At 59.4% G+C, this 26,616-nt stretch overlaps 1 protein-coding gene across 7 annotated transcripts; it reads right to left on the bottom strand.

Annotated features, from left to right (window-relative positions):
- Positions 1–379: 379 nt before the first annotated feature.
- Positions 380–25,835, bottom strand: WIZ (WIZ zinc finger). Of its 7 annotated transcripts, none has more exons than XM_068536579.1 (12): positions 25,706–25,835; positions 24,047–24,310; positions 18,957–19,029; positions 15,213–17,344; positions 13,745–14,068; positions 7,932–8,435; positions 6,478–6,876; positions 5,348–5,899; positions 3,703–4,230; positions 3,087–3,506; positions 2,597–2,792; positions 380–1,544 (listed from the first exon to the last, which is right to left on the bottom strand). In XM_068536579.1, the coding sequence occupies exons 2-12, from the start codon at positions 24,249–24,251 to the stop codon at positions 1,385–1,387; spliced, it is 5,493 nt and encodes a 1,830-aa protein (XP_068392680.1). In that variant the 5' UTR covers positions 24,252–24,310; positions 25,706–25,835; the 3' UTR covers positions 380–1,384. The 7 variants fall into 7 exon arrangements, with proteins under 7 accessions (XP_068392680.1, XP_068392686.1, XP_068392681.1 ...); XM_068536585.1 differs by lacking the exon at positions 25,706–25,835 and adding an exon at positions 9,354–9,524; XM_068536580.1 differs by lacking the exons at positions 6,478–6,876; positions 25,706–25,835.
- Between the last annotated feature and the right edge of the window lie 781 nt (positions 25,836–26,616).

Raw genomic sequence — 26,616 nt, 5'->3', positions numbered from 1 at the left:
GTGCACTTCACCCTCCCCCAGTGAGTCCCCCACACCCTCACTGGACAGCTCCTGCCCTCGGAGAGCCCTTCAGGCCTCAATCACTTCTCAATCCTGGCTCCCTTCCCAGACCAGCTGCCCAGAGTCCTGGTTCCTCTCCTCAGCTCACAGGAGCCGCTTCACCAGCTGGCCAGAGCACTCCCACCAGCCATGCCATCGAGGGCCAACAGCTGGGAACTTGGGCTCATCCCCAGAGAGGTCTGGTGGGCTTGGCGGCCAACAGGAAAACTAAGGGCTTCCAGGGGCTTTTGGCGGAGGTGGCTCGATCCCAGCCCTGGCTGCCAGACAGACAATGCCAGCCTGTCCACTCGACAGAAAAACACACGCTGGCTGCCTGCCCTGGGGTGTTTCCAGAAGAGAAATTTAATCTAATTTACATACTTCTAGGTACATCGATAACCAAAATGTGGCCACTGAAAAAAGTTAAAAGGTCAATCAGCTCCCGGTTTCTAGCTGGCCCAGGATTGCAAAATAAAAAGATCCACGTTCCTTATTCTCTACACAAAATGCAGTTTTAAAAAAGTGGAAAGGTCTAGGGAGCTATACATAGAAAGCAACAGTGAAAAGAGGGAGGGGGGTGAGGGTGGGGAAGGAGAGTCCCACCCCCACCCCCTCCCAGGCCCTGGAGCCCCCAAGGCTCTGGGGGGCCTTGGCATGGCAGGAGGCAGCTGTCAGCTCTGAGCTCTTCCCAGCTGGGAAGGCCCCTCTTGGGGGGGGTGGCCAACAAGGATTTCCGTGGCATTGTGGGCTCAGTGGGGGGGCTCCCAGGCCCCAGCAGCGGGCCACAGAGGGAGTGTGGCTTCCCCTGAGCAAGCACCGTGGCATGATGTGGTCGTCGTTCGACTCGGGAACTGGAGGGCTGGGGCAGATTCCCGGGTCTCACGAAGTACGTTGAGTGCGTGCGTGCGTGCGTGTGTGAGAGGATATTCATAGGGGCAAGAGGGAACCAGGACAGGGGTCCTAGGGGTCTTTGCAAGTGGCCACGGATGGCAAACATAGCCCGCCTGGCTGTTAGATGTGGGAGAATGCTGGCCTTCCTCCCTTGTGAACAGATTGGCTGCCACCAGAGACCTGGCCGCTGCCCCTGCTGAACTGGGTGGGCAGGTGGGTGTGGGCTGAAGGAAGATGCCCTGTGTGTGGCCCCAGAGTCCTCAGGCTGGGGGAAGCGTGGCTAGCTGGCTTCCAGTGCCCCGGATGTAGTGTGCCCGGCTCCTGAAAGGTGCCGGTTTGAGGTTTTGGCTTGCTCCTTTGGAAACGGAAAAGAACGAGGGAGGAGAGGGAGGAGGAGACTGAGGAGGAAGAGGAGATAGAGGTGGCACAAGAGGGGATCTGGAATGCTTTTGTGTTAGGGCGCCTCTGCTGCCGCTGTCTGTGCCTGTGGGGCCTGGGGCTCCTCGGGCGGAGGGTCCGCTTTGGAGAAATTCATCTCCAGGATGTGCCGCTGTAAGTGCCGCACCCACTCCTCCTGGATGGAGAGGGGCCCCTGGAATTCCACCTCACAGAACCTGTAGAGGGGGAACAGAGAGAGGGAGAAGTGGCCACTGCAGTGAGGAGAGGTGGAAGCATAGCCCTGGCCACACCCTGAGCATCAGGCACACCTACTGCTACTCAGAGTGAACAAAGTAAGCCCAGGATTTGAGGGAAGGGGGACCCAGAAGCTAGATGTTCTCCCATGTACGGCTACCTCTACCCATCATGGAGTCATGGTAGGGTCCCCTGGAGATTCCCATCTCTATGCTCAGGGCAGCCTGCTGGCTCAGGGACTGGGTATGGGCCATCCAGCTTCCCAAGCACCTCTGCCAGCTGACTGAAGCATGTGCTCTGAGATGGGAGAGGACACAGAGAAGCAGATCCTACCCCACCAGGCCCCAGGAGAGAAGGATGGGAGCCAGGGAAAGGGGGTTGGGCACTAACTCCTACCCACCCAACTCACCGGCTCCTCATCCTCTCGGCCCCAAGGGAGGCCTCACAGCATAGGGGCCCAGAACCCAAGCTCATGGCTCCGAGACTTAGGTTCCAATCCTACTTCTGACTTGGCCTGTGTGGCCTGAGGCAGGCACATCACATCTCAGACTCTCAGTTTCCTGGCCTCTGATGTACACATGGACTTTGGTAAGAATGAACTAAGACCTATTTTTTTCTTAATCCGGAAAATACTTGCCAAGTGCTCACCATGTGCCAGGCACAGTTGGAGTGCTTTATAAATACTCAACTCTTTTAATCCTCATAACAAATCTATCAGGTAGGTCTGTTATCAACCCCGTTTTATAGGTGGGAATATTGAGGCATGGAGCAGGAAATCCTTGCTCACGGTCACTAAGCGGGGGTCAGAGCTGGCAACTGAACTCAGGTCTTGTTTGCTATAAAGCTCAAGGTCTCAGCCTGATGCTCTGTGGTGCTGCTGTCTGTGAGAAGCCCTTAACCTGGGTCCAGCCACACTCCAGGGCAGTCCTTGAGGCTACATCTCCTGCCTCCACCAGCCCAAGTCCTGTTCAGAGGCTCTGGACGGCCAAGCCCCGGGCGGGTAGTCTCCCTCCCTCCCCCGCGGGCTGCATACCTGCACTTGAGGGTGTAGATGTTGCCAACGAACTTGACGAGTGATGTCTGAGGGGGCCGGGGCACCAGGGAGGGGACTGGCCGGACCCGGGGCGGAGGCTGCCGCACCTCCTCCAGCTTCTGGTGCAGGTCATTGGCCTCCTCACCACCCCGGGCCGCAGAGGAGTCTGGAGGGCGGGCTTGTCGGCGCTCAAATTCTGAGGTGGGGAAAGGTGGGGAGAGGGACGGGAGATGAGCCAGAGGGCAAGTCCCCTGAGGAAGTTCCTGCCTTCAGCGAGCAAGGGGCAAATGCTGTGGGGAATTTTAAGTCAGGACAACTGATGACTGGACACCTCCTGGACCTCGGGACAGGTGGGATGAAGGATGGATGACTGAACGGGAGGGCAAACTGGGAAACTGACTTAAGGGCAGATGCACAGCAGAGAACCCAGGGGGCAGCCAGGGGAATCCCAGTAGGTGGCAGCACATGACCCTCCTCCACCAGCACTCACTGTTGATGTTCTGCCGCTGGTGCTCCTCAGCCTTCATAGTGCCTGGCGGGCTGGCTGCCAGAGGCCGCTCACCACTGTCAGCTGCCCGGCCAGCCTCGAGCCCTGGCTCACACCCGGCACTGCGGCCCACCACGGCCAGGCCCCCGGGTGCCAGCCCCAGGGGCGGCCGCTTGTCGCCATCGCGGCCATGGCCGGCACTGCGAAACTTCTTGGTGAAGGGACGGCCACCCTGGATGTAGCTGCGGTAGGCGCCCACCTTCTGGGGCCGGTGCTTGATCCACTCACTCAGTGTCTCGATGGGTGAGCCGTTCACACACCACTCGGTCACGCCGAACTGCCGCAGGTGCGCCCGTGCATGACTGGCCAGGGCCTTGCGGTTTTCGAAGTAAAGGCCACACAGCTCGCAGCAGGCCTCAGTGGCTGCAGGCAGAGGGGGTGCTGCTGAGCCCCAGCCCGAAGGGAGCAAGGGTACCCAGAAGGCGCTGCCCAGGTCAGGAGCCAGTCCCGCCTCCCACTGGGGCCTTGACCCCCACTGGGGATAAGTGTGTGCACGGCATTGCCCAGCCCTACAGGCCCTGGCAGATGCCCTCCCAGGACCCTGCCACCCACTGCTTACAGGAGTGGGAGGTCTTCTCATGGAGGGTCTTTGCCTTGAAGGGCAGTTCAGTCTGGATGTAGGTCTTGGCCTTGACCTCTGCTGGGAGGAGGCGGTCCTCCTGCAGGGGCCGCTTGGCTGCCACTGAGCTCAGGTAGCTGGTGGCTGAAGGCTTGGCACCAGTGATGGGTGCCAGGCTGAGCTCGCGGGGAACCTGGGCTGGCCCAGCTCCTGGTTTGCCTGGCCGGCCAGCCATTGGCGCCAGCGGCAAAGGGGCTTGCATGGGCCCAGGGGCCACTGTGAGGGGCCCATCCTCAGCCAAGGCAGGGGCCAGGTCTCCGGCCGGCGGCTCCTTCTTGATGAGGCATGGTTTAGATTTCTTCTTGAGGATCTCCCGCAGCGTGTCGATGGGTGAGCCGTTGACAGACCACTCGGTCACACCCATCTGCCGCAGGTGCGAGCGTGCATGGCTCGACAGGCCCTTTCGGTTCTCGAAGAACTCGCCACAGAACTCACAGCGGATGTCACGTACTGGCTCTGCCCGGGACGCTGCAGGGGGTCGGGGCAGGGGGAGGAGAAGGAGGCGGTGGCTGTTGGCAGGAAGCCTCCAAGCTCAAGGTCAGTGTTAAGTGCCCTGCTGTCCCATCCATGCAGCCCCAGACCTGAATGACCCGCTCCTTCATCTGCCTCCAGAGGCCCTTGTGTACATCATCCAGCCCTTCTGCTTGTTCTGTAACCTCAAATTCTAGCTGGCTTCATGATGACTCCCTATGACATTGTGAAGTATCGAGGAACAAGCACTCCCTGGATCCTGGGCTCAGAGGCAAGCTTGGCTGTTGACCCCCTGTATGATGCTGGACAAGCCACTTCCCCTGAGTCTGTTTCCTCCTCTGCAAAATGGAGATGGAAACCACCTCCCTGTGTTACTGGGGTGGGGGGACCCTAAAGCAGGAGCAATTCAAAGCATGTGGTATAAAGCAGACATGAAATGCATGTGAGCACTAAGGCAGAGGCCTGGGCCATCCTCACCTGCTCGGCACACAGCAGCTAAGTGACAGTTCGAGAGGGAAGTGTACTTGCTTGTTATGATAGGGATGTTAGAGCTACTGCATACACAGAGCTTTAAGCATTAAAGCTAAGTGCTTTACACCACTTCAGAAAACCGTGTTACAGAGTTGGGACCATGCTGATCTCCATCTTCCAAAAGAGGCAACTGCCCAAGGTCATGTACTGCTAGACTCTGGAGCAGCTGAGACCTTAACTTGAACTCCAAATGTCAAGTACTTAGTGACCAGGAATATCAGAAAGACATCCATTTCCAATACTCATACTCTTGCCCATGAGACATCACCAATTGATCCCTGCGGTCGTTCTCCCTAGGAATCTGGATGGTAGCCACTACCAATCAATTAAAGATGGTACAGATATAAAATCTTTTTGCCATTGCCTAATAACACAATTCTGCCGCCCTCATAGGAATGAAGAATAATCAAGAAGCAGCTCAGTTGGGGGTCTGCGTAGCAGGAACACACAGCTAGCCCCTTGTCCTTTGGACCTGTGTACTTCCCTTCCATTGCAACCCTGGGTGTTCTGGGTATCCCCAAGGGAAGTGTGGGGGAAGACCCCTCTACCTGTTCTCCCTGTCCTGCCCCAGGGTCACACTTACACAGGTTCAAGGGGGTCATGTCTTCCCGAGGTGCCACCCAGGGACCCTCGGATGGGTGCGGCTCCCCATGAAGGGCCCCCGGCAGCATCTCCCGCTTGATCTCCACCCGCATTTGTTCAGGCTTCAGCTTCTTGGGCAGGGAGGGTGAGGAGAGGCCTGGGAACATCTTCCGGGCCGTGGGAGGAGGAGAGGCAGTCGGTGAGTGGCCCAGGGGGCTGCCTGGTGGCGGCGGCAACTTCTTGGCCAGGGGTGAGAGATGAAGGTCCGCGGGGCTGCGGGCTTCCAGTGAGCTGCCAGGACCTCCGCTGCCCACCACCTTGGCCAGGGCTTTTGGGCTAGGCCCTGACGGGTTGGGGTGTCCGCCAGGCCGGGACTGGGTCCGTCTCTTGAGGATCTCCCGCAGCGTGTCGATGGGTGAGCCGTTGACGTACCACTCGGTCACGCCCATCTGCCGCAGGTGCGAGCGTGCATGGCTCGACAGGCCCTTTCGGTTCTCGAAGAACTCGCCACAGAACTCGCAGCGGATGTCACGTGCCGGCTCTGGGCCTGAAGCTGCAGCAGGAGAAAGGGGCAGTTAGCACCGTGGGCACTGTTAGCACAGTCACCTGTGGGTCTCCTGGTCGGCTGGGCGTGGACAGCAGCACGTCCAGGGGCTGGGGTGGTGGTGGAGGGCAAGTGCAACTGAGGGGACTGAGGAGAAGGGTGGGGGGGCCAGACACCCGGCAGGAGCACAGGGAGGCTCTAGAGAGCGCATGGGCCCTTGGTCCTGGCGGAAAAGGACAGAACCAAGACTCGACGGCTCTGCGGGTCCTAACGAGGATGGGGGCAGGAAGTGGTAGCCCTGCCATCCAGACCAGGGGCAACCATGGGCACCTTCTACACCAAAAGGCAGCACCCCACCCTTGGCTTTCATTCTCAGGGAAAGTCTCAGTCATGGAGGTCAAAGGCCAAGAGAGAAGGCCTAGCAGCTGACTGCCGACAAGATCTCTGGGCAGAACCGGTCCACTGCTAAGGGCCCCTGTCCACTCCCTGCCCCAGCAGGGAGGGAGTAGGGATGGGGCTGTGACCCCCCCCCTGGGAGGGGCTCCAGGGCCCGCAGGGAGGAGGGGGCGGCTGAAGCGAGAACCTACAGAGGTTGAGAGGAGACGGCTCCACATCAGAGGCCCAGAAAATGCCAGCGGCTGCGGCGGCTGAGAGGTCCTGCTTCCCCCAGGGGCTGGCCATACCCTCGGCCTTCAGCTTGGCCTTCGTGGCCGGCGGTGGGGGGGGGAGCAAGGAGAGGGCCGCAGAGGCGGGAGGAGGCCGCCCCAGCAGGGCCAGGGTGCCACGCCCGGGTGGGAGGCGGATCTGGACGCCGTCCCTCCTGATGAGCCCGTGGAGCACGTCTATGGGGGATCCCTTGGCGTCCGGGTCGCTGACGCCCAGGTGGCGCAGGTGGGCGCGGGCGTGGCTGGACAGGCCCTTGCGGGTCTCAAACCAGGCACCGCACAGCTGGCAGTCCAGCTCTCTGCCCCCGTCACTATCTAAAGCTGCGGAGACAAAACACAGGGGGGTTCACGGCCGCCACCTTGGCCGGCCCTGGGGGACTGAGGCGGGAGGGCCTGGTGTGATTCTCGGCTGCCCAGGCTGCTGGAGGTCCAAGACTTGTGCCACAGATTTAAGAGGTTTTGGGAAGCAGAAAGTCCTGTTCTCTGCCTAGCCCTTTGGCATCAAGGTGAGTGTAGAGAGCGTAAGGATGTGGAGTACAGAGGCAGTGGCCAAATTCCAATGGCACAATCTGATGCTTCCAGGCCTTCTTCCCAGGGACCTCAGCTATGAAGCTGTGCAGGGTGGGGGGGGGGTGCAAAGCAGGGGCCCACCAGCTGCCGAGCATCATACAGCCAAGGGCACACCTGCTCAGAACGCTGCTCCTGGAAGCACAGCAGACAGTGGAAACAGCTTCATTGGAATGTGAGGTGCAAATGGGGTGCCCTTCTGGGCAGGGTGCCAGACCCTAGGCTCACCCCCAGACTCTAATGACCACAAATGTGTGGAAAGGCCTAACTTCCTAAGGGATGCCCTTGTTAAATCTGCTCACCACGCCTGGGAGTTTCTTTGCCATGCCCACAGGCAGCCCAGGAGGTACAGCTCCATCCCTGGGCACAGAGGTACCTCTGCAAAGGACACCAGGAGCAGGAGGATGTGAAGACAGGGCCAACCATGGGACCTCCTGTCAGGTGGACCACTTGTCTACCTGCAGGACCCAAGGTGCCCCACGGGAGCCCTGGTTACCTTCACTGCCCCAACCCTCAGGCCCAGAAAAGCCAAAAGCTGCCCCTACGTGGTGAGGATGACCCTGGCAGGCTCAGTAGCCACAGCCAGGCTTCCAGGGGTTAGAAAATCGAAGTGAAATGGAGACAGATAATATGCAACATGGCTGGCCCAACAGGAGACGCAGCACCTTGATTAACACACTCTGGCCCAGTCGACTCAGGACACAGGCGCTGCAGTCCCCATTGCCCCCACCCTGAGCCCTGCAGCCCAACCTGAGGCCCTGCCCCTCCCAGCGCCAGGACCTCCCTCGGCTCCCAGGACCCGCACTCACTGAGGTTCAGGGGCCCCTCGTCCTCAGACTGGGGCCACTGTGCCTTTGGGGAGGCCGGCCGGGGGCTCAGGGACAGCTGGGGGCTCTTGTCCTCAGGATTCTTGGGGGTAGGGGAGCCCGCCAGGGCCAGTGATGCCTTCTTGAGGAGTGGGGAGCTGGGCGGGTGGGCCAGGCCCTTGGCCGAGAAGCCGGGAGGTGACTTGATGGCCTTGTTGACAGCAGGGGCATCGAGGGGCTTGGCCAGGGCGAGCAGGCCGGGTCGTGGGGCTCCAGCAACCATTTCCTTCGGCGAGCTGGACTTCTTAGTCAGGCCCGGGGGCAGCCCAAGGGGTGTGTCGGGCAGGCCCTTCTGCTTCACGAGCTCGTAGAGGAGGTCGATGGGGGCACCGCTGCTCTCCGACTCAGCCACCCCAAGCTGCCGCAGGTGGGAGCGCGCGTGGCTGGACAGGCCCTTGCGTGTCTCAAAGCAGGCACCACAGACCTCGCAGGTGGTCAGGCTCTGGGCTGGAAGGTGAGACGGAGGCCAGGAGAGCTAGCTGTGAGGCTGCACAGTCTCCGTTCTCCCACTTCTCCTCCCCTGGGGCCCCACTCACCCAGGCTCTTGTAAGTGTGTTGCTTCTGTCAACACCTCCCACCCTTAAAATGACCCTAATGAGGCAGGAATTAGCCTGTTCAGTTTGCAAATAAGGAAACTGAGTCTCAGAGAGGGGAAGAGTTGTGCCCAAAGGCACACAGCAGGAGCAGAGCGCTTCTGTGGTCCAGCCAGTGGAATGCCTTTCGGATCTCTAACATACCAGAGTGTCCTGGCAGCAGGTTTTCACACAGATGCTGACCTGCCAGACAAAAGCTAAGGCCTAGCCACCATCTGCAGCTTAATTCATGCCCCAAACGCTAGGTTGGAGGCCTCAGCCATGGTCTCTGTGGTGCCCTGCCTGTACCCTCTTCTGCAGAGCCCTTATCCCTGCCTATCTGCTTCTCTGCCTCCCTGCTCCCCAACTTCAGTGACTCCCAAGGACAAGGGCCAGGTCTGTTTTGCATCTCTCACATCCCTAGGGTCCAGCACAGTGCCTGTCATTACTCAATAATGACCTGAGAATCAATGGACAAACAAGGCAGTTTCATGCAGAAGATCACATAGCTATCAGCAATCAAAGTCTGCAAATGAACTGGGTCTGGGTGTGAGCTCTTGATGAACATGCCCACTGCTTCTCTGGATGCCCCTCCCTTGACCAGGGCTCAAGGCCATGCATGCCTGTGACAGCAAAAGCTCAAGAGAGAAGATAGCTGGGTGGCTCCTTGGTGCCATGAGATGCCAGAGAGAAAGCTGTGGCCAACCTGGGGCCCCACATTAACTCCCAGGCCCAAGAGCTCCCTGTGAGTGTGACCAGCCTGGCCGGCACCCTTGCCACCTGCGCCACTCACCCTTGAGGTCCGGCAGCTCCTGCTTACTGCCATGAGGAACCTCTGCAGCCACTTTGCTGCTCAGCCGATTGGCCACCTGCTCCAGGGGCCCAGGGACTGGCAGGCTCTTCTTGGGGAGCAGGGGGGAGCCCAAGTCCATGGCCACCATTGCGTTTTCCTCAGAACCCAGGCCTGTGAGGTTGGGAAGACAGGCTCAGCCCAGGCAAGGTGTGGGCTGTCTACCCCTGTAAGGACTGAGGGCCAGGGGTACATTGGAGGTGGTGGTGGGAGCCTTCTTCCTCATCTTTGGTGCCTGCTCTCACTTTGGAATGCAGCTCACCCCATGAAAGCTGAGGCTCCGTCCATAACCCCGAGCACCAATATGACGCAGGGATGTCGAGGCTGCCAACCGACAGCAGAGACTAGGAACGGCTTCCACCTACCAGAACACGGACAGGTCAGGGGACGCAGTGCTAGTCTGAGCCAAGACTCCCACCTTAGCAGATCTCAGAGAAAATATCTCTCTGGGCAGAGAGATCTCTCTGGGCTCCTCTCTGTGGAGGGAAGCATCTATCAGTCTTGGGGGCGGGTAGGTGGCAGTCAGAAGGGGAATTCAGTTAAGACAAGGCCAGGGTCAGAGGCCAGAGAGGCAATGCAGAGGCAGGGAGCTCAGGACAGGAAGGAGGCTCCATGGAACTTGTGGGGAATCTCCACCAGACAAGACAGCTGGGGCTGGGGTTGCAGAGACAACTGGGGATCCTGGGGTGGTCTTATCACAAGCTAAGCCCTAGGTGGGGTAAGGTAAGAACTAGGAGCCTGGACCAGCAGGGAACCTTACTGGGGACAGAGAGAATAGGAATTACAGAACTTTATAGAAGTCTCTGAGGCATCCATCAGGCCAGGAAGCTTCTCCGGGTGAGGCGTATAAGAGGACAGACAGTCAAAGGTGAGTTTTCATGGTCTAATTTTTCAGAAAAAGGGGCTTGAGAAGCCTGTTGAGCCCCGGGTTTAGCATTCAGAGCATGGAGAGAGCTCTGAGAATGAAGGAACTGTGTGTCAGATGGAACCCTGGAGACGCTCAGTGTTATTAATAGGAGGGCAAGCAGGTCCCTGACTCAGTTTGACTCCTACAGAAGCAAGGAGACGTAGGGGGTCGGGGGATGCACCGGGGCCCGGGACGCCGAGGACTTTGTCAAAGCCTCCGGGTGGAGTGGGCGCGTCTGTCAGATGGGGCAGGGACCTTGTCAAGGCTGAAGTGACTTGGAGTGGGTTTCCGCGCGGGAGGAACAGGGACTGTGGTAAGAGACGATCCAGAGGCTCCAAGGGGTTCAGGGGGCATCTGTCAGATGCGGTGAGGATTCCGCGAAGTGGCGGCAGAGAGTGTTTCTGAAGCCCGGGACCCTGCGAGCCGCGACGGGAGGCCCAGGGTCCCCGCGACTGGAGGGCCTGGGGGGAGGGGAAGTCCCGGAGACTGGATGGCGGGCGTCGGGGCGGCGGCGGCGGCGGCGGCAGGGGGCGAGCGGGGCGCCAACTCTGCCCTCCCCGCACCCTCCCCGGCGCGGGCTCTTACCCGGCGCGGGCGCGGGCGCGGGCCCGGGCCCCGGCTCCGGCTCGGCCTTGGGCCCGTCCCGCGGCGGCAGCGGCGGCGGCAGGGGTGGGGGCGGCGGCGGCGGCGCGGGGAGAGCCGCGGGGCCCGGGCTCTGGGGGCCCAGCGGGGGCGCCCCCGCGGGCGCGCGCTCCCGGGCACCCCCCGCGCGCGGCCCCGCCGCCGCCTTGCTCTCCGCTTTTGTCACTCGGCACTGGGCGGTGGAGGCGGCCATCTTGGCTCCGGCGCACGCGGAGCGGCCGCCCCAGGCGGGAGCAGCCGAGCGCCGAGCGCCGCCGCCGCGGAGTCCGCTCCGCTCCGCCCCGTCCCTAGGGGCGCGCCCAGGGCGGCCGGCCGAGCGCCGAGCACAGCGAACGAAACCCTTGTCCCCGCCAGGCTGGTGGGGAGCTTGCGGACACACGCATGCAGTGCTACGAGCGGCTGCCAACTGCTGCCCCAGCCCAGGTCTCGGCGGACCTGGACACTCTTTCCCCACCCCGGACATCCCTAAGACTACTATAGGAATCCTCCGGCCACACGCATCCGCCTTAACAGCATCCAGGCTCCTAGAGCCCGACGGGCGGAGCTAGGACCTGCCCCGGGACCCTGTTCCATTCCCTTCCTTGGAAGTCTCCCCTCCGGGTCGGGAATCCTGGAAGACACCTGATCCCCAACTAGGAGGATCCCCCAACACCATCCTGGTATCCAACTGTCCCCCGACGGCGCTGTCCGGCAATCCTGCGGAACTCCCCACAAGAACGGCACCACATTTCAAGCACAACCCGCTTCTCCCTCCCCAAAACTAAACGGATTGCCCCCAGCTGTTATTTGACAGCTGGGTGGAGCCAGCATCTGACCGTTGCCCCGCCCCCAACCTGGCAACGGCTCCCTACCGCCAGCTTAGGGAGGCGTGGGAGAGGCTTCTAAGGATAGCCACTTTGCAGGGTCGGTGCCCAGACCGAGCCCTAATCCTAGACATCTTTCCTCAGGCAAGGTTTCCGGGATCTTCTCAACCACTCCTTAACGCCCTCACCCCCAACGTGTTCACTGAAAGACTGATCATAGCTTCCCCCCACGTACAGGGCCAGTGCAGTACCAGGCTGACTCCTATGTCCCAATGACTTGGCCAGTTCCCTCAGCACTAACTGGGAGCTGGTACATTGGTCTTCTGGTGGAAACAGCTTAGCCAGAGCTGAACCTGGCTGCTGGATGCAGGCTGCCCTTCTCGGGGTGCCTGGCCCAGGTGCCGGGTAAAGGGCATAAGCTTGACATTCAGGCCTCTGCTGGAGTGACAGAGAAAGAAGGGGGCAGTGCTGGAGACTACAAACTGCTTCCTGTGCTCCCCATCCATCTTCAGAGCAAGCTGCACCTCCTAGCCACCACTGAAACACCACAAACCTAGCCAGGTATGTGAGCTGAATGCCTAGGGGATAGCCTTCACAAAGGCAAGAAGCCTGAGGTCACATCCCCACTCTGCCTCTCCCCGAAGTGTGACCTCAACCAACAACTATCCTCTCTCTGTCCACTATACACTATCAAATCTCCTCCTTCTCCAAGGAGGAGAGGGGGCTTTGATAGCCCCCCTCTTCTCTTTGCAGACCCTCAAGTGCCCTTCACTGGTAAGGAGGCTTGTGGATGGGTCCAGCAAAGCCCAGAGTACAGAACTAGGTAGGACCCTGGAAACTCCAGGTAGGAGAAACAGAGAAGAAAACCTCAGCCCCAGGCAGCCCCTGGACAATTCCCTTGTTCAGGCACCTTCTCCATTCCTCAGAGCCCACCGTCTCTTCACTGCTGAGTTTTCTGCTTTGAGGTTCAGTAAAGTCTCCCACAAAGTCAGGCTTTGTAAGGCTGGGTCCTTCACCTTTCCACTGCCTCCACGGTGTCCAGCCCCAGGCTCCTTCACCAAAATATTACTTCTGGATTTCCCAAGCCATCCTACACTGGAGAGACCACCGAACATGGTGTGCAGAAGTCTAGCTCTGCTGCTTTGTGGCTGTGGCAAAGCAGAAGACCCACAGTTTCCTCATCCATAAAACAGGAACACAACAATCCTCAGCTCCACGGAATTGTTTTCAGGTGTGAGATGAAACCCTGATACACAGCAAGCACTCATTTACGGGAGAGGTTATCAATGCTGCTGGACACAGTAGGCACCACTGAAAATCTAGAATGTAGACTCCTGATCCGCACCGTCCAATTGGATCACCACTAACCTTGTACTAGCTGCATTTCAAGTGCTCAACAGCCATATGTGGCCACTGGTGACCCTGTAGGACAGTACCATTGTGTAGAGAACATTTCCATCATCTCAGAAAGTTCCACCAGACAGTGCCGCGCTAGATAAAAGATATCATTAACAGCAAGGATTCTGGAGCCTACGCTTCCTGGGCTTTCAAATCCCAGCTCCACATGCTTTCAGCTGTATGACCTCAGGCATGTTAATTAAACTCTCTGTGCCTCAGTTTCCGAATCTGTAAAATGGGCATAATAACACCTGCCTTTAAAGGATTGTTGTGAGGATGTAAATGAGTCCATATTTGTAAAGTGCTTAGGACAGTATCTGGCTCCTAGTAAAGAGCTCAATAAGCCTATGTTAAAATCACTGTCAGGCAGGGCAGGCAGGAACTGGATCTAGAAGGAGCCCTGGCCCAGCCCCTGAGTAAAACAGCAATGACCCCTAAGTGGCAGGACAGTTGTCGACCTACTTTGTAAAGTGACTTGAAACACTTCCAGGAAAGCAGAGTGGCTGCCCCCTTCCACTCCTCCATCCCTCCGGGCCCCTGGGAAGGGTCAGGGCTCCGGCCCTGCCTGCCCCTTCTCCCCTTACCATCTCCGTAGGCTGGCCCAGGGTCCTCAGCCCAGGTGGGTGGGAAGGGCACTGCAAGAGGTAAGCGGGGCCGGCGGGAGGTCAGGAAGCCACTAGGCGGTACCCCAGGTTCACGACACAGGGGGCTGGGGGGCCGCTCAGCAGCTGAGGTGGCCAGCAGCTCTTGCAGGATGTTGATGGGTGAGACAGTGAGCTCCCAGTTGGTGATACCAAAGTCACGCAGGTGGGCCCGGGCGTGGCTGGAGAGGCCAGCACGAGTGTCAAAGCCGGCCCCGCAGAAGTCACAGCGCATCAGGCTGAAGGTGCCCGGGTCGAAGTTAGCCACTGCAGAGAGAGAGAGGACATGGACTGCCTGGCTGGGGGAGCGGGGGGGACAGCCCCAGCTTTCCCGGTTCCCGGGGCTGCTCATCTTCAGCGGATCACACATTTAGTGCTGTTCCTCACCCTGGATGCCTCCCTTGTCCTTTGCTGTTCATGCTCCTGCCTGTATAGCTCACTCCAAGAAGTCTTCTCTTCTTGACCTTCCATTTTCTCCCCTTACATAGCTCAAAGCATCAGGGACCCCACCTTCAGAAATACTTCTCCAGGGTGGATTTGCAATCATTTGGGTGAGTTTGGGTATTTGATTAATACCCTCTTTCGTCTAGAGCTCATATCTATACACCCCAGTGTTATAAATTAAATCTTTGCTGAATGAAGAGATGGATAAATGGATGGGACACCTTCCTCTGGGAGTCTGCTTGGATCCCCCAGGCAGAGTCCGGGAGCTTCTCTTGGCTTCCCCAGACTCCTGGTTCCCCGAGCCTCCCCCATCACAGCCCTGGTCACTTAACATTGTAACTGCCTGGTTTTGTGGCTGTCTGTCCCCTGCCCCTTCCCTCCAGTGCCCATACACACACACTCTCAAACACCATACCAGCACCTCCCCATGTAGGCTCCATGTCTGCCAGCATCAGAACCACCCAGGGCACTGGTGTTGGAGACAGACCCCCGGAATCAGAACCTTGGTGCCTGGGAATCTGCATACCTCACAGGCAGCCCAAGGGGTTCTAAAGTCAGCCAGGGTCCCACCACTCCTGTTACTGGGCTGTGCACTCCAGGAGGGCAGGGACTGCTGTTCCGCTCACTGTTGTGTTCCCAAGTGCCCAGAACAGAGGGGACCTAACTCAATAGATATTTGCTGAATGAAGGAATCAATGAAATTCTGTGCCTGGGGCTGACTTCCCTGCCCATACTCCTTCTTCCAGCTGTTGGAAGGGCCAGGGCATTGGGGTGTCCCCGCACCTCCTCCAATGTGGTGACCTTTGCCTCAGCTCCCAGGTCTTCTGAGAGGGGAGGCCCTGACTTCACCCTGCTTGGCACTACGGGAGGATTTAGAGTGAGGGTTGGTTGGTTCAGAACTCAGCTGCCCAGCTGTGCATCTCCCAGGTGTTGGAGGGAGGTGGGTGCCGGAGTGAAGCCGCCCTACCTTTTTTCTTCTTCTTCTGGAAGGAGAACCTGCGCTCGATGGCCTTCACCTCCTCGGCGGAGATGAAATGCCGCACGTTGTAGCTGACGCCCACGCGGTTCAGGTGGCCCCGAACGTGGTTGGCCAAGCCGATGCCATTGTGGAAGCGATCTGGGCAGTAGGGGCATTTCCGCTCCTCATGCTTCAGTGCCTCTGCTGGGTCCCCATCCAGGAGCGTGTCCAACCCCAGAGGGCCACCCAGTGGTGTGTCCAGGAGCAGGAAGTCCAGGGGGTGGCCACCCCCCAGCCCCAGCTCCTCAGGCTGCAGCCTCGGGGGGGCCCTGGCTGCCGCAGCCATGACTTGCGGCCCGAGCTTCGCCACCAGAACAACCGGCACCATCCCACAGAGTTGCTGCTGCTGTGCCCGTGAGGCTTCAGCTGTCTGCAGGGCTTCTCGGAATGTCTGCTTGAGCTCCAGGGCTGACTGTGGGATGAGGCCGGGGGTGGCTGATGGTGCAAAGACTCCATTTTCGGGGGAAAAGTCCATTTCCGAGGCCAGCAGTATGTCCTCCTCCTCCTCCTCTTCGCTCCAAGGGTGCCTCTGGTCCCCCAGTTGGGCTGAGAGCCCCTGTGGGTGGACAGCACTCTTGCTTCTACTGGCCTGTAAGGAGTAGGGGGCAGATGCTAGTGACGAGGGAAAGGCTGGCCTTCCCTGGGGCCTCTGGCTCGAGCCATGTGGGAGTGGCTTTAACAGTGGGAAATCCCTCATGCCCAGCTGCTGGCAGCCAGGGCCAAAGGACAGGCTGGGGTCGTATCCAGCAGGGTTCCCCTGCCACATGGGGGCCAAGAGCGGCTCAGCTTTGCCAAAGTAGTCAGCGGCATCAGAGAATCGGGCATAAGCATCCTGGCTGGTGCCGGGCCGGCTGGCAGGGTCCTCCTCAGAAGCCTCACCATCCTCCTCCCAGTGCGCATGCACAAGCCTCACGTGCTCCCTGAGCAGGCTCTCGCTGGGCGCGGGGAAGCCACAGAAAACACAGGCACTGAGGCCCAAGGAATCTCCGTAGGGTTGATAGGTGAGGGAGGCGGCATCGGGGCTTGGGCTGCCAGCCCTGCTGCCGCCCCCGAAGGGCTCCTTTGCAGCCTGGCCTTGTGGCTCATGCATGTGCAGCTTGGCATGCTGCACAAAGGCCTTGGAGGAATTGGTGCCAAAGACACACTTGGGGCACTGCAGCCGTGCCTCCCGGCCCTCGTCGCCTGGGACCTGCTTCAGCTTCTGGATCTCCTCGATAATCTTCTCCCGGGAGGCCTGGTGCAGCTGCTGGTGCTGCTCAAGGGCGCCAGGGTCAGCGAAGGCCCAGCCACACTCGCCACAGGCCAGGGGGGCCAACTCGGCCGGGGGCTCTTGGCCCGGGGCTCGGCGGTGCTGGCTCATATGCTCCAGGAGGTGCTCCTTCTGCTTGAAGTAGATGCTGCACTCGATGCACGGGAACACAGCTGGCTCCTCGTCCTCATCCTCGTCTGGGCTGGCCACCCCCTCGGCCACTTCCTCCAGCAGTTCACACAGATAGGGCCTTGTCCGGATGGGGGGTAGCAGTGGCTGCAGCCGCTCCACAGATGCCTCTGAGTTCACCGTCCAGGTCTGTGTGGCCACCTCTGAGGCCGACCTGGGCAGGCTCCACTCGGACGGCTGGGCCAGGCCCTCCAGGTCTGCCAGGTGTTCTCCGGTGCCCACCACTGGCACATCCAACGTCTTAGTGGTATCTTCTACCGGCACGAGCACTGTCCGGAAGGAGGTGAAGGGTGGCAGCTGGGGCGGCAGGTCCAGGTGCAGCGGTGCATCCTGGAGTGGGGCCTGCTCTTCTGGGTCTTGGAGCCAGTCGAACCTGGGGCGGCCCCGGGGGACCTTCTCCAAGAGCTTCGATTCACCCTGATGGTACAAGAACCTTCTAGAGCCCTCGAGCTCAGTGTGGGGCTTCACGGTTCTTATAATGACCGAGTCCTCGAACCTCCGCTCAGATGGGATGCCCTCCCCGGCCTCCTGAACCATGGGGTGCTCCCAGGGCCCCCGGCCATCGGGGGGGCCAGGGAAGTGGCCCAGGGGATGGGGTGCTGGGGAGCCCGGCTGGAAGTCCAGGCTGCCTCCATCCCAGCAGCTGCAAGGAAGTGCCAATGGGGACAGGTTAGCTGTGGGCCTCAGTTTCCCTTCCTTGGGCAGGGGAGGGGGTCCCAGGCAGTCTGAGACAGGCTCGAGAGACCCAGCCTGAGGGCTGCCTCAGAGGGGCTTGGGAGTGTTGGGGTGTGGGTCGGGAGGTAGAGGGAGTACATGTGGAACCTTCCAGAGCCGTTGGGTCAAACACTAGATTTAGCTCCCAGGGAACACCTGTGTATGTAGCCCAGCCCCGCTGCATGGGGTGGGGGGGGAGTGTGCAGAGACCACAGCGGGGATCACAAGTAGTGTCCCCAAGTCTGGTGGCACAGTCAACTCTCATCCGTCCCCTGGGAGGGTCCAAGGCTCCGACCTATGCTTCAGGCTGCTTTTTTGTCTTGGTCCTCCCCAAGTTGGGGTGATCTAGTTTATTTCGCCTCATCTTTCCAGCAAATTTGGTGAAACTCTGCAGTATAAACAACTCAAGCAAATTTACCTTCCTCCCTGCATCTCCCCTCCTAGAAGGGCAGAGTCAGGAGAGGTGCAAAGTCCTTGCTCAGCCTGTGGCCCCAGTGACCCTGACCTCCTTTGGAGGAGAGGGGGGGCAAGGCAACCTCACTGAGCCTCAGTTTTCCAATCCTAAAAATGGGGACGAGTCCCAAGAACCAGGAGCTTCTGTGCCCTTATGCAATGACTAAGGGAGCTTTCTCATACCCGTAATCAAAGAAAACTTAACACACTGCAGGTGCTTATTCAAATGGGGACCTTGACCCCATGAAGTGGAGGGTGAGGATGACACAACTCAAAGCTGGGAAACGCTTCACTTGGCCTGCTGCCTGATTCCCAGTAAGCCCATGACCACTGTGGGTTCTTATTATGACTGTTCCTGATCAATCCCCCTCATTTTCAAGATCTTGCCTCCACGAGGGGCTATAGATCACACCCACGGAACAGATGCGGAAATGGGTTCCACTGAGAGGCTGAGCGGAAATCACAGGGTTACCTCTCTAAGCCCCATCAGTGACATGCAATGTTAATGGGACCATTACCCCCAGGGTTATGGCAAAGACTAAGTGGGGTAAACCTGCGCTGAGAGCCTAGTACACAGCAAGCGCTAAATAACTGAGAGCTATTATTAATCCCAATATGGATGTTATTACATATTAGCACCCACCAAGCCATTTAATAAAAGGCTGCTGCCATCAGCATTGCTGTCAATTCCTGCTCCTACCCAACGTCCCTTGGGTCCTCGAGGCGAGGTTGTGAGATGTATCTTAGGGACTCCATTTACCGATGAGGAAACTGAGACTCAGAGAGGCCAAACATTATTCTAAGGATCACCTGCCAGAGACAGGACTCCAAGGGTCCAACCTCCAGGCTCCTGGCGCACTGGCCCTGCTCTTGGCAGGGATAATGAGAGTTGACTGTCTGTGTTAATCCCAATCCTCCCTCCACCCCCTACAAATGCCCAGGGGCTTGCCTGCAGGGAGCCACCTCCTCCTGCCTGGCCTCCAGATTCCCTCCTATCCCCTTCTCACTCTTGGGGGCTTCTCTCAGGCCTAGGCATGTCCTGCTTGCCCCCCTGCCCTCCCTGAGGTCAGGGCCAGCGTGGCACTCACCAGCTGCTGATCCGATGGGTGGCGGAGGTGGCACGGGGGAGGGCTTCGCTGAGGCCAGGATGGGGCTGCCCGTCTGCAACAGAGAGGGGAGACCCTGAGGGGCTGGGGTCCCCCTGGCTGGGGCCCTTCACAGCACCCCAGCTCTGGGAGCCCTGCCGGGCACCTCGGAAAGGCCCAACCGGCTCCCCACTCCTCTCCCCTGAGAGGCCTTTGGCCTCTGCACTCCTGAGCCTTGAAAGGGGTTTCTTTGGAGGAGTCCCCTTCACTTTCCTAGGGGACCACCAGGGCTTGCTGCCTTCAACCCTTCTCCCTTTGCCCCCATCTGGCAGCCAGGGTGATTTTTTTTTAAGTCACACCCTGGTAAAATCTCACCTGGCTTCTCATCATACCTACAATAAAAGCCAGATTTCCAACCACCACCTACAAGGCCCCATGAGGTCGGACCTCTGCAGGTCTTTCCAGCCTCACCTCCCTCTCCTCCTTACCCCTCACTCACTCTGCCCAGACTCCTCGTGAAGCCTCAAACCCACCTAACTCTTTCTGACCTCAGGGCCTTTGCACCAGCTATTCCCTCTGCCTAGAGAACACTTCCCTGGCCACCTGCTAAACTGAGCCCCTACGATTTTTTCTCTCATTACTGTTTTTTTTTTTTCTTAGCATTCTCTGAAATTGCCTGTGTCCCGCTAGCACATAAGCTGCCCCACCCCCCACCCCAGGGCCTCATTCACTGCAGCACCTCAGTGCCCGGCACACGACAGGTGCTCAACCAATACTCGCCAGATGAAGAGTGAGGAGCCCTCTAGTCTGAGCTGCAGAGGGCCCGTCCCTGCCTCCTGCCTCCCAGAACCCCTTCCAGGCCTACATTGTAGAATCACATGCCCTCCTAGGAACCCTCACACAGATAGAGCCAACTCTCCATTATCCGCCTGTGGAGCCAATGCCTGGAGCGACCACAGGAATCCTGGCCTGTGCCTCCTCTGCCTGCTGCACCCGCCTGCCGCAGGCGAGCATGCCAATCGGGGCACAGGCCAATTGCGTGGGCCAAGGTTAACACGCTGGGGGAACTTGTGCCCCATCCAGAGCCCAACAGATGCAATTGCTGGATTAGCTTCAATTTGAGGATGGTCCAGAAAGAGGGCTAGTGCCGGGGTTAGTACTTTTTCAAATCCCCTACTGTCCAATTTGCCCGGGAAATTGAGAGCTGACTGTCAGAGGCCAAAAAATTAAGAGCTGTTGAGGGTAGAGGGTAGGGGTCAGCAAGTTGTGATACTGCCAGGGGTCTTTCTGCTGAGTCTGAGAGAAGGGTTGTGACTGTCACATGGCCTCTGGAAGGTGAGGGTGGTGATGGGGATTCAGAAACCTGCATCATCTAGAACAGTTTCTCAACCTTGGTGCTACTCACATTTGGGGCCAACTCATTCTCTGTGGTGGGGGGCAGCCTGTGTATTGTAGGATGTTCAGTAGCATCCCTGGCCTCACCCCCAGATGCCAGTAGCCACCCCCCACCCTGACCCTTGGCCCTGCAGTCATGACAACCAAAAATGTCCTCAGACATTGCCAAAGTGTCCCTTGGGGCAGAATCGCCTCCATTTGAGAAGCTCTGGGGTAGACTGATGGGGAGCAGGGCCAGGTCGGGGTGTGCTCGGATGAAAGGGCTGGTGTCGGGGTGGGAGGATGGAGTGGGTGGAGTGTTGCAGAGGGTGGGAGGATTGGGAAATCAAGGCCTGGACCAGCTAAGGGAGTGAGACCCCAAGAAATGGGTCTCTTGAGAACACAAGAATCACAGACATGAGTTCTCAGGAGAGGGCAACCATTTCACAGGCAACAAGCCCCAGCACAGGCTAGAGGTGCAAGTCTGAGGGTCCGGGTGTCCTGATTCTGAGATTCTGGGACCCCAAGCTCCTGAGATTCCGAGTGTCCCAGATTCGATGATTCTGCGATTGCCGTTGTCTATGAATTCCACGAGCCAGGGGGCCGTATTGGCCTCTTTGTTTGAGCGGCTCCAGTGAAGCTCCTATTTTTAGTGGCAGCAACTTTGGAGGAAGCAGACCAAGCAGGGCCCTGTGTCCGAGACACTTGGGGGCTGGGGGCTCATCCAGAGGCCTCCACAGCCGGCGGGGGTCCAGAAGTCCCCATGGGTCAGACAAGGCACCTTGGATGCAGCCCCTGACAGTGGCCATGCCAAGGGGCCCTCATTGGCTCCTGCCATTTGGGGTCCCCGAGGGGGTTTGAAAACGAGAGACTGAAAATGAGGAGCGTGTCCATGAGCAGCTGGAACCCCAAGCCAGGCAGCTTGGCAGAGTGGCCAACAATCTAGACATTGGAGTCAGACAGATCCAGTTCCAGCCCAAGCGGGAACCTGAAGGGCATGCCTTTCCCGCTCCAAGCCTGTTTCCTCCTCAATATAACGGGAACAGCTACGGCCCCAGTCTCGAAGGGCCAGTGACAGATGCCAAGGAAGATCACAGAGTAAATGCTCGATCCAGAGAGTCGGCGGTGGGGGGAAGGAAGGGAGATGGGTGTGCCCGGGGCGAGGTTCAGGGCTGGCTGAGACATGTCCCAGGTTGGAAGCTGGAGGCTTGACCGGGAGCCTCAGGCCCACTCGCTCCATGCTCTGATTTCCTCCTCAGCCTGGGGCCCCACGAGGGCAGAAATGACGTGTTGTTCATCCCCTAGCCCCCTGGTTCCAGTGCCAGGCATGCACCAGACTCTTCAGCAATCCACGCGGACCATCTCAGCCGCACAAGCTTTGGGTGCACCCAGGAGGCCAACCAGAGAGGCCGAACTGTGGGTGAGGGGCTGCAGGGAGGCTGTAGGGGCTCCAGGCCAACAGCCATAACGGAGGACAGAGAAGGCAGGGGATTCATCCGTGTCTAGGTGGAGTTTGGAGGTAGCCACTCCAGGGGTGCTCTTGAGGGGCTCCAAGGACTAGGTGGGCATGAGGGAGGGCCCAGGCTTCTGCATGGAACAGCAGCCCCAGAGGCTGTTCCTATTTATAGGCATCACAAGACTCCTAGGGCAGGTGCCTGCTTCAGGGAAGGCGGGGTGGAATGGGCTGAGAGGGCAGCGGGGGCGGGGGGGGGGACACTGTGTCCGACGCCCAGGCCCTCCTCCAGCTTCCAGGCCGCGACCCTACTCCAAGTCAAGCCACCCTCGCCCCATGCCCCATATGCTCAGGGACACCAGTAAGGGTGGACCTCGCCCCCCTCAGCAGCCACATTCCCCTCCTCCCCAGGCACATGCACTGGACCCTGGCTGATTCCCCAGGGGGAGTGAGGACATACCTACCCACCTACCTACCTTCTTCTCTCCAGACCTGGGACTTCTGCCAGGTACAGCAGAGCGCCCAGTTCCTCAGAACCAGACTCAGAGAGGGCCCCAGGACCCAGAGCCTGTTCCGCAGGGCTCCCACAAAGTCCTGGGCCTGTCCTGGCCAGCCGCATGACCTGGGACACGGTCCTGCCTCTCTTTGGGCCTGAGTTACTAATGGTTTGGAGGAGGGGATTGCTAAGGTTCTCTGAGCAGGGGTCTCACCCCCTCATTCCCTTCAGGTGCCACCAGTCACCTCCACGCCATTGCATGTGTGGAGCCCCCTGCCTAGATGTCCCCTGCCCACTTTGTCTGACTCAGTGTTCCTCATCCAGGACTCTTGGGTGTCCCCCAGCCTGGGCTTCCCCCATTGCAACCTCAGTGACTGTGTCCTAGCACCTGGTGGCTGCTCTGTCTGTCTGACCCCAGATGGCAGGGTCCAGTGTGGGCAGGGATGGTGTGTATGCTTGGTCGCTGTGCACCAGTGACCTTTAGGAGGTGGTCTGTAAATATCTGAGTGTCATGAGCATTGCTAAGGTGAACCGGGGCAGGTCAAGGATGCCCTGACACAGGGTAGTGGTTAAGGATGAGGGCTGTCAAGCCAGGTTACTGCCTAGCTGTGGGCCCTTGGGCAACTTACTTGACACCTCAGATGGGGTCTGAGTTTCCCCATCTCTAACATGGGATAATAATAACCGAGGCTACCCCACAGGGTTTTTTTGAGAATGACATGAGATGATCACATAAAGGGCTTGGTGTGTAGGAAACCCCTGACAGAGTGCTTGGAGATTCCTGGAAACCAAGGCCTTTAGAGCAGGCCAAGGAGATGAAGGGAGACATATAGTACATCAGCCTGTACCGCACTCACCACTCTTCAGCTACACCAGGCTCCTGCCTGGGCCTTGAACATGCCAGGCTCCTCCTCACCACAGGGCCTTTGCACCTGCTGTTCCCTCTCCCTGGCTTGCCTTTCCCACCATTCATTCCATGCTCCACTCAAATTCTACCCCCTCAGGGAGGCTTTCCCAGATTTCCCAGGCATGATCCTGGCACTCTGTTTAATACCTTCACAGCACCTGTCACTACCTGCCCGTATGTTATTTATGTAGTTGCTTGTTGTCTGTCTCCCCTACCAGAATGTCAGGTCCCTGAGGGCAGAAACTTTTGCCACTTTTGTTTACAGCTGTATCTCCAGCACCTAGAACAGAGCCTGGCACATAGTAGTTGCTGAGTATTCAATGAAGGAATAACAAATCTTGAGGTGGGGACAGTGTGAGATCCCCTTTTGCTGGGAAACCGAGGCATAAAGGGGTGGCTGTCATCCCTGACTACCCAGTCTCTCCCTAACCACTAGAGGGCATAAGCTGTTTGGGACCAATGGCTCCGGAGCAGGACTCACCAAGACAGTGCAGCAAGAGGGAACTGGGATAGGCTGATGGGAATGGGGTATGCCTGGGGAACAAGTGGGCTCAGGGAGGGGAGCTAGGGGTGCTAAGCTGGGCACCTGGACCCAATTAGTATGCTCAGAGAAGGAAGCCAGGCAGACCTGAGTCAAGTCCCAGCTCCTTGTCACCCACTGGGGGCCTTGGTCAGGTCATTAGCTCCCAGGACCTCTGTTTTCACAACTGTAAAATGGGAAACTAAGCAGAATGCAGAGGCTCTGAACCCAGGCAGAATCAGAATTCCAACTCAGCCCCTGCTGGGCTGGGTGACTTGGCCCTCCCTGAGCCTTGGGGACCTGGCTGGATGCTCCCCCAGGGCCACAGGGCCCACCCTCTTACCAGAAATGCCACCTCTGCCATCCAGAATGTCTCGAGGGCCTTCCTTGGTGACAGGCAGGTAATGGGTGGACCGGAAGATGCAACCTTCCCCCTCAGCAACCTCAGCCCCACCTTCGATGTCCTCCCTCGGAGCTGGGCCAGGCAGTCTCTCGGGGCCTCGAGGACGATCCGGGGCGGCCAGGCCGCCTGCCAGGGGCCCATCCATAGATGCTCTCTGCTTGTCTCCACTCAGCTGCCCGCCTGGCTCAGTGAGGCATTGTAGGTCTGGGGGCAGAGAGACAGGTGCTTAGGGGAGGTAGGAAAGGCACGCAGTTTGCCTCAGTTTCTCCTTCCTTGAAGCCCCAGTCCTCACCCTTGCAGCTCAGTGCCTCAGTTTACCTCCCAGCACAGGTGAGCAAGTACATGGTACTGAAGCCCTATCCTCACACATTGTATCCCAAAGGTCCCTAACCTCAGCATCCTGCACTGCCTCAGTTTATCCCATTTTACAACATGCACACTCAGCCACCTTGTTTTCTTGCAGCATTAATCCTATCACTTCTAGATGGCTCCCTTCATTCATACACTGCTGCACTTTCCCCAATTGTGCCCTCACTTCCATGCACGTGCATATCCTGTGCGCATGCCTCAGCTCCAATCCCGGCCACTTCTACACTCTGATCCTATACACTGTCTCAAGTCCCCCCCCCCCCATCATTACCCCTGCACTTTTCTTGCTTCTGTTGCCCGTATCAGTTACCCCTGCACTTTTCCCACACTCCAACCCTCTTTCTATACACAACCTTAGGATTCTCCAGCATTAACCCCTTCACCCTCACACTCAGTCTCAAGTGACCCCAGCATTAACCCCCTCGCTTCACCCCAACATTACCCCTCATGCATACCCAGCCTGGGTTCCTTCATCCCACCCTCCCAAGATCTCTTTAGTCTGAGGGCAAAAGGGAAGGATGGGGCTCCTGGTCCAGAAATGAGGACCCTGGGGAGGCTGTGGGGGTGGGGGCTGTCTTCTCCACCTATAAATACCTTCAAGGTAACGGCGGAAAGTGAAGGGCAGGAATGAGGCGCCCTCCCCAGGGAGATGGTGGGAGGCCGAGCCCAGGCAACCGGGGCGGGGCCGGGGCTCCAGGCCTGGCTGCAGGCGCTGCCCTCGGGGGCCTGGGGGCTCCCAGGGGGCCCGTCAGTGGACTGGCCGTTGTGGTGGGGGGGGTGTCCCTGCCCAGGCCCCAAGGAAGCACTTGCGGGTGCCCACCGGGTGGGCACTGCCCGCGGGGAACGGGCGGGACCGCAACTTCGGAGCACTTTGGCAGCGTGGGGAGGAGGGCTCCCTCCTGGACACCCCCGGGGGTCGCAGGGGTGGTGGCGGCGCCGCGCCAGCGCACCCCTCGGGGCGCCAGGGTCCGGGAGATGCGCCCTCCGCCCGTGCACCTCGGGGCGGGAGACCCCGCGGGACGCGCCAAGGTAGGGGGGACACCTGCCCCAAGACCCCCGCTCCTCCCCCCAACCTGTGCGGCCCCGCCCCCGACCAGGCCCCGCCCCTGCAGGCCCCGCCCCCGCCCCCCGCCCCGGGGGGTCCCGCCTGGCCCTGCCCGGCCCGGGCCTCCCCCTCCCCGTGCCGGCTCCGCCCCGCCCGCGGGCTCCCCAGGCCGGGCCGGGCCTCACCGGGGAGGCGGTGCCGCCGGCTGGGCGCCGGGGCTCGGAGCGCCCTTCTTTGGTGCGGCCGTCGCTGCCGCTACCGTCCTCGCCGCTCCCGGTGCCGGTGCCGCGGCCTCCGCAGCCGCCGCCGCCTCCACCGCTCGGGGGACATTGTCCCTTTAAATCGCTCCCCCCGCCGCCCCGCCCCCCCGGCGCGCCGCCGTGACCTCAGCGCGACAGCCCCGCCGCGCCGCCATGATGGGGAGGTCCGGGGCACCCCTTCCCCCCCACCCCCTCCTGCTCCACCTCGGTGGGGGGGCAGCTAGCAGCCGCGCCGCCATGTTGGGAGTGGCCAGGCGGGTGACCCTTAAAGGGCCCGCGCGGCCTGAGAGTCCAGGGAGAGGCTCTGTTACCATGACAACACTCTTGTCCTCCTGCCCTCAATGGCTCTTCATCACCCCACTGCTTCTTCCAATGCTAGGACCGCTAATAGCACCAGAAGAGCGGGGAGGGGGCAGGGAAGTTCCCCCGTGGGTCATTCATAGGTCATTGAGGACTCCACATGGCGAATCCTTAGCCTTCAGTCCCCTGCTCCCAATCAGCTACGTTCCTACCACAAGCTCATTCCCTCCTTCCCCATTATGCGCACTGAACTTCAGTACCTCCATGCCCCTAGAGCTGCCCTAGGTCCCCAGTGTAAGACCCCCTTCTCCACCCAACCCCCAGGTTCACAGTCACTAGGACTACCCCATAATGCACACATAATAGGACTGCTGCTTCGCCCACCCACCACCCATCCACATGTCCAACCACCCATCTATCTCCCCACCCATTCATCCACACATTCAGTGGATCAACCACTCATCTACCCATCCAGTCAACTAACCAACCACCTATCCATCCACTCCTCCAACCACCTGTCAATCCATCCATCCCTC

The sequence above is a fragment of the Eschrichtius robustus genome, chromosome 2 (genome assembly GCF_028021215.1).
Source record: "Eschrichtius robustus isolate mEscRob2 chromosome 2, mEscRob2.pri, whole genome shotgun sequence".
NCBI classification, from domain to species: Eukaryota; Metazoa; Chordata; class Mammalia; order Artiodactyla; family Eschrichtiidae; genus Eschrichtius; species Eschrichtius robustus.
This window is presented reverse-complemented; position numbering and strand designations above follow the sequence as displayed.